We start from the raw sequence: 10503 nt of genomic DNA, 5'->3' as shown, positions 1-10503 counted from the left end.
GTAAGTGTTACACACTACCTGTCCCGCCTGAGTTGGCAGGCTAGCATGGTTGGTTAGCAGTGATTGTCCTGTTAAAATTAAATGTCTACATGCAGCACCTTTTAACGAGATAGACCCACTTCCCAGCCTCTGGTGGTGGACAGCAGAGCATGTTAGATTCTGGAGCTGGATTCAACCACAACAGCTCGATAGTCGAGCTCTATACTCCTATTAAATTAACTATTGCAATGTGGTTGTATTTGTCACTAAACAGTGCCAACCAGAGATATTTTAACTGGCATCATTTAAACCACGACCAAGTAATTTAAGGTTTAATCAGGCCTGTTTTATGAGAAACGTGGTGTGAATGTGAGGTTAGCAGTTCTTAAAAGCAGACTTAACCTTTTGTTAGCTCTAGCTACTAAAAAGCTACCCTTCACTTAAAGGGAAACTTTCGTATCTCTCCAGGATTCCTCTCCACGGTGTCTGCAGGCGGAGCTGTGTGTGGCCACCTCCTTTGAAACTGATGGAGCACAACCAGCAAGAAATGGTAAGTAGCTGCACTTCCAGCTAACTTATGCTGCCTCAGTCAGTGGGTTGTCCAACCATGCGTATGTACGTACTTATCTCAGTCACCACAGGTAATGCTAATACTGGCTAATGCTAATGCTAGGTACTGCTAATGCTATCTAATGCTAATGCTAGTTCATGCAAATGCTCATCCTAGGTAATGCTAATGCTAGCTTATGCAAATGTTAATGCAAATGCTAAGTTTAGCAGCTAACAAGCGTCTATCTATCTATTGTTGAGTTTCCGTCCTTTCTCATTCCGTTTGATGAAGTTAATGCAGGAGGCGAACTCAGAGTTCTTTTCACCAATTTATTGAACAAGCTTTTACAAAATTAAAAGAGGATCGTTACAGAGCTCCGGGTCCAAACTATTCTCTCGCTGACCACAACATGCAGCTGTGCCAGTTCATGAAGTCTGACACACTACTTCTTCCTAGCCCGGCCTTTTATTACAGTTACATACAGGAAGTAGAGAATGTGGGTTGAGCTCTTCTTCATCAGCTGTTGCCCGTTCTGCCTTCGCCCAGGCGCCTCCCTCGCTGTTATCTGACTCCATTTGACCTCCTACACTTGTGCCTGGGTGCAGCTGATATTTCCTGTTGGTGACAGAGAAAAGCAGAAACACACAACCCCCACACCCTCAAGGCTGTTAACTTGCATACTTCTGTCTTTGTCTTTGCCTACACAGTCTGCCCGTGGCACGTGGAAATCAACCCCTACGCGCATATCCCTGACTTTACTATCCGGAACACCCTGTTCCCTATTGAGACTTCAGCAACTCCCCAACATATAGTTATCAAAGTATCAAAGCAAGCATCCTGCCCCAACATCTATCTATCTGGTGTTAAGCCAGAGGTCGCAGCAGCTCACATATCTGGCCTGGACTGAGGTCGGTTTACCTGTGCGGGAGGTTGTCCAGTACCAGGCCTGGCCTTATGGTGTCTAACCCCTCCATTGTTGATCTGTAAACAAGTTTTGTGTTCAGGCTGTTTCCCATAAACTTAAGTTCAGTTTCTCTGTGTGTGTACTTCAACTCACCTTCACATTATGACTCACATGTAAATCTTTTTAAATCTCTTAATACTTCAACTGCTTCTCCATACAAATTCATGCCAGCAGTTTAGCACTTTTGCTTCAACTCAGTTTAGCAGTTTAGCTTCAGCTTAGGCAGCAATCCCACCACATTTTCTTCAGCATTTTCTTAATTTCCTAGTTATTATCATCATTGTGTTGTGTAGAAGTCGACAGTTATGTTTGAGATAACAGGTGAAAGCAGGTAAGTGATGTGTGCAGATTTAATGTTGAAAATTTTGCAGAAAAAAGTCATGCTTTGACACCATCTAAAAGTCACATTTAGACTAAAACAAAATTTGTGCAACGTGAGCAGGATGAACATATGTAAAAAGGACTCATTGTGTTATACTGAGTAATACAGGGAGTCCAGTAACTCACACAGACATGCTGCAGTGTCTCTCAGCGCTTTGCAATTAGAGGATTTTATTTCCTCCAATTAAACATGAGTAGTGAGATTAAAGTGGCATTTTATTAAAGATGTGAAATGTTGTAATGAGGGGTCACTTATTCATAGTAAACCCCCCCCCCCCCCCCCCCCCCCCCCACACACACACACACACACACACACACACATGCATCCCTAGGGGGAGTCTGTGTTTACTCTGACCAGCTGTTTAATGAACTTCACTGACTGTGTGTAAGTGGACTGGATTAGAACTGATTCATACACAGACTGATGGATCTGAAGCCCCTGTGGTTCCTCTGCCAGCTGAAGGACCAGATGAGATTTTACTGATCACTGTGGGGAGGGGGATCTGTATATATACTGTATACAGTCACACAGTAATTGCATTAAGATAAGAAATATAACTAAATACAAGTTAACTATATATTTCCTCATGTCAGTAAAAGCTGCCCATCAAGTTCAGTCAGTGTTTTTAGTTATTTGATGCTGCTGTGACCAAACCGATTGTACGGACTTCACACTGTACTGTGAATTCTGTTTGTTGAATTCCTAATTTCACTTTATATAAGTTTGTCCTGAGGGTGGCACCAGAGGAAATGTCATCTTATGTAAATCACAAAGGTTCATCTTCAGGGCAGTGATCATTGGGGATATTTAAGACTCAGCTCGTCAGGCTCAGCTCCACTCGTCTCCACACTGTCAGACTCAGCTGCTGTGCTTTTTTGTTAGCATGCTCATATGCTAACCTTTGCATTTCACTTGGAATGGAAGAATATCAATATTTTGTTAATCACTCTCATGGTTATGCTCTGTAGTTTTAGACATATCTCTTTGTACAACTGGTATTTTTTTCAAATCATTTCATTAAAAACTAAACATTAAGCTGTAATACAAACAGTTAAGATCAAATCACCTGTCATGTATAGTGTAAACCTGTGAGAATCTCTGTCCTGTGTGTGTGTGTGTGTGTGTGTGTGTGTGTGTTGATGGACAGTAAGCAGCAGCTGTTGCAATTTGATCAGATCACAGTAGAGTTAATCCCTGTGTGAGTGGCCTTTACACAGTGAGCTAATCCTCCTCTATAGGCAGAAATATGTGTCACTAGAAACTGAATATACTTGAATTTGAGCTGTTTAATTGGAATAATTGCATTGGAAAAACTAAATCTTAATCATAATTATAACTGGAAATGAAAATTTGCACTAAGTTCCAATAGACTTGAAACTGAACATAATATTGTTAAATTGAACTGATTTATTCTGAAACTGTATTTGATCCACACAGCTCTCTGGATACTGTAAGATTCAGTTTCAAAAACATGAAGAAGACTTCTGTGAATCTGTCCTTCCTCAAGGACCAGATGTGCGTCTTAGTAAACTCAGGAAGGTAAAAAAAAATCTAGTGACACATTTCTGCACACACTTCTCTTAGGTTACCAACATCTTAAGGAATGTTATTCTGATCCTGAGCCAGAGGAACAACTGAAAACTGAAGAAGTGAAGACATTTATGTCTTTACAGGTTAGGTTTCTGTATGAAGAGAGTAGGTAGAAAACCTTCCATGGATTCAGTGTTGGTGAACATTGAGACTGAGTCAGAACATAAACTTTTATTTCTCTACATCAGTTTTCAGTTTGTTTCACACGGTAACAAAACATAACAATGTGAACTGAAACAGAGAAGTGCAGTCTGCAGCTACACTGTGACAAGGTAAACAAGGTATTGTTAAAAAGTGACATTTGATGTGAAATAAAAACCAAATATTTCAATACAAAGTGAGAACAGTTCAGGTGTGATCAGCAGGTGAGTTCAGGTCTGTGACAGATCCACCTGCAACGACAAACATCACACCTTAATCAGTTACAGCAGATTTTACACTGACTGGACAGATGTTCAAGACAACAATAGCTTCAATCATATCCCAAAACCAAATTAGTTATTTACTGAGGCAAATTACGATGGCTAGCAAATCCAAATACATGTTAATTATTAATTATTATTTGAATTAAATTAAATTAGTATTAGACCTTTTGTTACTGTATGGAAGCTCAGAGTGGCCAAGTTTGCACTTATTGTTTTTATACTATTTTCTTTTGCTGTTTTTATATATTGTTGATATGCTTTTTAGTCTATTTCTATGTTCTTTTATTTCTGTTAAGCACACTGAATGACTTCTGTGTATGATAATGTGCTATACAAATAAATTTCGCTTGCCTTATTTTTAGGATTCCATTATTTCAAGACTACAAGTTAATCATTATGTCATCTCAAAAGCAAAATACTGTTATTTCCAGGTAACAGTATAATTTGATTTTATCATTGGTAGTAGGGCAGCAGATTTGAGAATCATAAAGCACAAAGATGTATACAAAAACAAGACCTTTTTTCTAAACAAGATGAGCTAAATATCTTGTTATCACAACAAAAAACGGCTTTGTTATTCCAAGAAAATTAGTTCATAAAGTTTTGGGTAATGGATAAAGAGCAGGATAATGCAAAATAAAAAATAATTGCATCAACAGCCGCTATCAGCTTCCATATAAAAGTGCCATCATTACAGTTAATAATTAATGTTGCTGAAAAAAACATTATGTGAAAAGCTATGCTCACTTCAATTAGTTTCATTCATATCTGTTTAAATTTAAAGTTTAAGTTTATTTCAAAACTCTCTTTATCAAGGTTAGGTTTTGTTAGTATGAGGCTCCCACACTCACATTATTCCCCAAACATTCTATAAACTTGAGTTTTCTTACTTAGGAGGAAATCATATCGACTTATATTAATTTCCTGGAGACTTGCTGTTAATCACTTCATGTCTAATCCCGACCGTGACCCCTGAAACCCGGACATTAGGTCTTTTACTCTTTGTTTTTCAGCTTGTCTGCTCTCTTTCCAGCAGCTCTCTGACCAATCAGTCTTATCAAACAGCAGTGAAGAAGTCAAACTATTTATAACCTGACTGAGAGTTGAGGAATTCACAGAGTGACAGAGACTGTCGTCTGGTGACGGCAGGCTCTCCGCAGAGGGGTCTAATGGCTTTTGGAGGCTAAATTATGTCTGTGATGCTTTCACTCAAACAAAACCAAATTCTTCCAAGCCCTAATATAGATCAATCAGTGATGGAATTGCAGGAAATCTTACCCTTTTTAGGGACCTGATGCTGCTTCCACGAATCGCCGCCATCAGGTCATCGCGGCTCGACCTCTGTGGTGGTGGCAGGTGGGGCGGTTCTTCTCGTTTCTTCTGCAGTGATGGTTTTAAGGCATTCCTCAGGCCTTTGAGAATATCAGCACTCTCCTTTTCATTGGCACCATTCCTCAACTTCTTTGACCTGGGTTTCCTCTGGTTCGACTGACCCTTTGTGCTGTTTGAGCCTTCGTGCTGTTTGACTGTTTCAGCAATCCTTCTTGTGGGTGGATCAAGAGATAGAGGAGGGGGAGGATTTCTGTTCTGATTTTCAACAGTCTTAGAAGCTTGTGACGGCTTTTTAGATGGTCTGTTTACTGCAGTTGAACTAGAAACTTGCCCTAAAACCTCTGGAGGACTCTGTTCCTTCTTCTGTTGAAGCCTCCTCTGTCGCTGTTGGTCCTGGTTGCGCGTCAGGATACTGGTTGCCGTCATCCTGGGTCCTGGGAGGTCAAACTGGTAGCCGAGCTTGAGCAGAGTGGTGTTCTCCCTCAGCAACTGGACCATCTCCATCTCCACCTTACCCCCACAAATATGCCTCTGGTTGTGGAAGCGAAGCTCCACCAGCGTCCTGTTCTGCTGCAGTGCTGCCAGCAGAGCCAAGATGCCTTGACCGGACACGAAGTTGGACTCGATGTTCAGATTTCTGATGGAACAGTTTTCTCGGAGCATCTTGGAGATGGCAAATGCGACCCGATCATCGGCGTGGGTGTTGGCGAGACTGAAAACATGCACATGAGTGTTTGTACACAGGGCCTCAGCAAAACGAAGCAAGGTCTCCTGGGAGATGTCTTCAATGTTGTTGAGATTGACTTCATTCATGGTGGGATCGTCACTCAGAATCTGCTCCAGAGCTTTGTCAATGACGATGGGATTCCCACAGGGTCTGTCAGAGGTCATGTTCAGGTTTTGGTCTGTGGTTTCAGTCCTCCTCAACTCACTCCTCGAGCCTTTTGACAGACCGTTCCTCTGAGGGCATTTACTCCTGATTGGGGCCTTGTTTTTACACTCATCTTTCTTTTCCACCTCATCTGCCTTTACATCATTTTTGCCAGAAACGCTCTGCACTTTCTTTTCCTTATTTGAAATCTTCTTCTTGTCATTGCCCAGAGTCTTGCCGGTGTTGCTGCTGGTCGCTGACACTCGCTCCCCCCTGCTCTTAACTGGCCGTCCCTCCTGCAGATGGTAACAGGACAGAAAATTAGGTCGAACCCTGACATTCTCCAGCCCCTGGCTTTTAATTAAGAATCTGTCCAATGCTGGCAGACAGTCATTAAAGCAGGCATTTCTCAGACAGGATATATTTTTAGACTGTTTTCCAGCAACACGTTTAAGTAAGCTGATGTCATATGTATCCACATCTACATCATTAAAACATAATAAGGACTTATTCTCACATTGCACTCATAGTAAAAAGATTTGTATCAAAACCACATTGGTTTTTGGCACAAAAATACAGAGATGTGAATGCGATGTGAACACTCACAATGTGGAAATACAGTTATGTCATTTGAGGTAAACAACAGAATTCCTCACCACAGGTTTTCTTTAATGCGACTTTAACTCTTGAGCTTTTAAATTTTCTCTCTTCCAGACAGCCACTGGTTTCCATTGATATCTATTTAAATTAAATGTAAAGCTTACAGAGACTTACTTACTGTAAAGAGATAATCCATCACAGTCAACATTTAATCGAGTTTTATCACATTAAAGCTGCATATAGTGTGGTGACGCAGGTACAAGCAAAAAACTCTGCTTGTCACTGTCACATCCATGAACTAAAAGTCAGCTGCAGAAAAGCTTTATCTTTGGAACATTAACTCCAGATGACAACAAACAAACATGGATGTTGTGAAAAGATCATGTTAATTTAGTCTGTTATTGCACTTAGTTCTGCACGAAGGCACCAAAAAATATGTTGAGAAAAAAAAAAAAGCCACCACTCACAAATGTATTTCCTCATGATGGTAACAAAATAAAAAATAAAAAGTAAGTTTCAAGTCTTGGCATGCTTGCTTAAAAAAAGGGGGTAATTTATAAGATTAATAGAAGGGATGTTGTGATTAATACTCTCTTTACAGTTAAAACATGTTCGTATGGTTCTCGTATGGTTCTTTAGTGTGTTGTGTGTAGTATTGACGTCCCCTCTCACCTGTACAACGTTGGACTCCAGCCTCTCACCCCCCAGCAGGTTCTTGTTCTCATCCTCCCAGTATTTCAGCAGAGCGTCCCTGTCAAAGTTTCCCGTTGGGGTTTTGGCGGTTTGGTCTTTTTGCCTCAGGCCGATGGGGACGTTATTGTCGGGGTCGAGGTCAGCCAGCTCTCTCTCCAGCTCCTGGAGCTCCTCAGAGGACAGCGTGGACAAAAGTTCGTCTTCATCCACCTCCTCGTACCTCTTCAGCTCCCTGCGATACCCAAAGGTACTCATGGCTTGGTGCTGGTTTCCGGACTCCACAAATCCTTGAATCTCTAACTGTAACTCTTCTTTTTGCACTTTTACTCTTTGTATGCTTGATTAAACCTTCCGTAAGTTGTTCCCTCTTTCCTGCTGTTGTTCACTGACTTGTCCTCCATCAGATTCCCTCGAATCAGGGATGCTGTGGGTGACTGGTGACTTCTTGTTCATCTACTCGTCCCAACTGCCAACGGGCCCTGATGGTGGGAAGGGGGAGGGCCCCCATGCCTCTGATGGTCCTGTCTTTTTTTAGTGTGTTGTGTCGGGGGTTCAATGAGATAGGCTTACTGCAGGAATGTGAACCCTCTGAGTGGCCCGCGCTGAAAGATCATCAGCGACTCGTGCCTCGAAAGGAAGGAAGGGAACAAAACTCTGTGGGGAGACATTTGAGATGAAGCTTTGAAGCGTTATGTAACGTGTCAGGACACAGAAACACGACTTGGTTGTGGTGTGGTCGGGGAAACACTTGTTATCCCTGAGGATGATGGGATTATGTACAGTGCAGCTCTGGCTGGCAGAGAGGAAGACTGATGATAGACACTGATGTTTACACCAAGACACAACAACATGAAGTCAGGACAGACTGACCTATAAGACTCCTTAGAGGATGTTCTTATGGACATTTGGTGGAAGAAAACAAAACAGTAATTTTGATCTCTGCTATCTGACATATCAAGTTCAAAACTTAATGTCATGTCAACCCAGAGAGATCAAGTACAGTGATAGAAGAAACTGTCCCAGTGCCAGTCAGATAAAAACAGTAACTGTTCTGAAGCTTTTAATCATCGTCTTCATCAGCAGTGGCTGGTTTGTTATGTGGTTGTCAAGACAACCATCAGAGCTCAGTGTCAACATGCATCCATCCCTGAACATGTTTAACAAGGTGTATCATGTTACATGCCTGAAGTGAAAAGACTCTGATTGACATAACATCACTCTCAACCTAAATCTGCTGTAAATTTGACCTTTGACCTGGATTATTGCTGCAGTCCAGATCAAGGGGGACGGGTTCAGTCACAAAATAAAGCTCAACCTGGTGACTGCTGCATGTTTTAACCCACCCCCACACTCCCACTCTTATGGTGAGTGTAACTGAACATTCAGATACAAATTTGCATCATTGACCAGCTGCAAACCTCTGAGGGAACACAGTTCAAAACGGAGAGAACCCCTGCTACAAGCTGTGTGGTACCATGGACACTTTTTACTCTAATTAACTGTTCCAAAAAAGAGACAACTGTACATCTCGTGTAAACAATCTTGAATGAACATTGTTAGCTTGTTGCCTGGTTTGTGACTGAAGCAGCAAGGCCTGTGATTAGTCAGGACTTCACCAAGTTTGTAGCATCACCTTCTTGGCGAGGATGCACGTGTGAATCTTGCAGTATGACTTTCAGGCCTAAGCAGGGGCTTTAGTTTAAAGCAACATTCCTCTTGAAAGCTTAGATGGGATTGTAGTGAAATACCTCTACTATAGAAAGTAGGTATCGCAGCCGCCAAGGAGGGTGTAGATGGTTTTTATCTCTCTGCTCCGGTGCTTTTTATTGGCAGGATTGTATCAAGTGTAATGTGCATCACTGCCCTCTTCTGTTCATCTCTTGACTTAAAGTTACTTTCTATGTATTGTGGACTATTCTTGATGCCAGTGGCAGTGCTGTCAGCAACTATTTATAAGAACACGTTCTCATTTTGCAGCTAACTTTATCCGACCTGCTGATATCTGAGTGAGTTCTTCCTACTCAAAGAATGCCAGCTGCTGCCAGATGTAAATATTAGGTTGACCTGCCATTGTTGGTACTGTATGTTGTCATTCAGCTGTTCCCATACATAACTTCTCTTACTGTGCCTGGCTGAATTTGTCTTACTGCCTAAACGAGAGAATTTCTCAGACCTCAGAGCCAATAAGACAAATGCTGTGTTTCAGAAGAGCTGGACTTCACCTTGTAAGTGTGTGATGTTTCAGTGGGTGATGTGTTTTTTTAGACATGTAAAGTAAATGATCATATACATTACACTATGATTAATTTGGCACTTTAATATGGCAGCATTGCAGTTATGATCTGACAGCTGGTAGATGTGCAGATGTGTGTTCTTTGATTAACACATTCGCACACCTGTTGGTTACAGCCGCCTCAGGCCTCAGGTCTGAGCTGACTTCCTGCTGGTGTTTGAAGGTCATTCAAAACAATGTGACCTCTTTCTGTTATCAGGTCCTCATGTGATCTGCCAGAATGTTGTTGTTGCTGTTGATGTTGTTTCTACAGGTCAGGAGGTTAAATTTAGAGTCGATCTGCTTTCACTGTCTGTCAGCTGGAGGACGCAGGTCACACTTTCTCCTCGTGTTCACGGTCAGTGTGTGTTGTGTTCAGGGAAATGAGCGGCTGCAGTTTCTCCAGTGGCCACTAGATGTGGAGAAAAGACTCAACTTCACCAGTGTTACCAACTCATTTTGTCTGTCCACCACTTTGGTTCAGACTGAAATTCTCAGTATATAAAATCTCAGACAGTAGCCAGGATGTGTATTTGTTTCCAGCATTTCAGGTCGTCATTTGAAACAGTAGACAGCCTTTTATTTCTGATATCCTCTAGTTTATTTCTAATTTCCCATATTTTATTAGTGTGTTTGATCATATAAGCCTCACAGTTTTCTTTATATTGATAAACTCAGTATAATGTCCATTTTGCCATTTGTTTGATCGCTATTAAACTACTGTTAATTAAACACAACACTTCCTATAGATGTTTCACATAAAAAGTCCACGAGGAACTGGAAGGATCATGCCCTTTGAGCCACTGAAATGCTTTTATTGTGAAAAATCTGTGCAGAAAGTAAAT

At 41.4% G+C, this 10503-nt stretch overlaps 1 protein-coding gene across 1 annotated transcript; it reads right to left on the bottom strand.

The window, feature by feature from the left end:
• Positions 1 to 3610: 3610 nt before the first annotated feature.
• lmod2a (leiomodin 2 (cardiac) a) lies at positions 3611 to 10444 on the bottom strand. Its single transcript, XM_071460266.1, has 3 exons — positions 7366 to 10444; positions 5169 to 6389; positions 3611 to 3857 (listed from the first exon to the last, which is right to left on the bottom strand). The coding sequence occupies exons 1-3, from the start codon at positions 7639 to 7641 to the stop codon at positions 3837 to 3839; spliced, it is 1518 nt and encodes a 505-aa protein (XP_071316367.1). The 5' UTR covers positions 7642 to 10444; the 3' UTR covers positions 3611 to 3836.
• Positions 10445 to 10503: the final 59 nt, after the last annotated feature.

Source organism: Trachinotus anak, unplaced genomic scaffold (genome assembly GCF_046630095.1).
Source record: "Trachinotus anak isolate AG129_WGS33_773 ecotype Australia unplaced genomic scaffold, CSIRO_AGI_Tana_v1 ptg000002l, whole genome shotgun sequence".
Taxonomy (NCBI): Eukaryota; Metazoa; Chordata; class Actinopteri; order Carangiformes; family Carangidae; genus Trachinotus; species Trachinotus anak.
Note: the sequence above shows the minus strand (reverse complement) of the source record. Positions and strands in the feature narration are given on the sequence as shown.

Coding starts and splice junctions, on each gene's coding strand:
- lmod2a (XM_071460266.1), bottom strand. CDS start 7,641: ATGAGTACCTTTGGGTATCGCAGGGAGCTGAAGAGGTACGAGGAGGTG. Junction 6,390..7,365: donor TGGAGTCCAACGTTGTACAG/GTGAGAGGGGAC, acceptor TACCATCTGCAG/GAGGGACGGCCAGTTAAGAG. Junction 3,858..5,168: donor GCATCAGGTCCCTAAAAAGG/GTAAGATTTCCT, acceptor TTGTCGTTGCAG/GTGGATCTGTCACAGACCTG.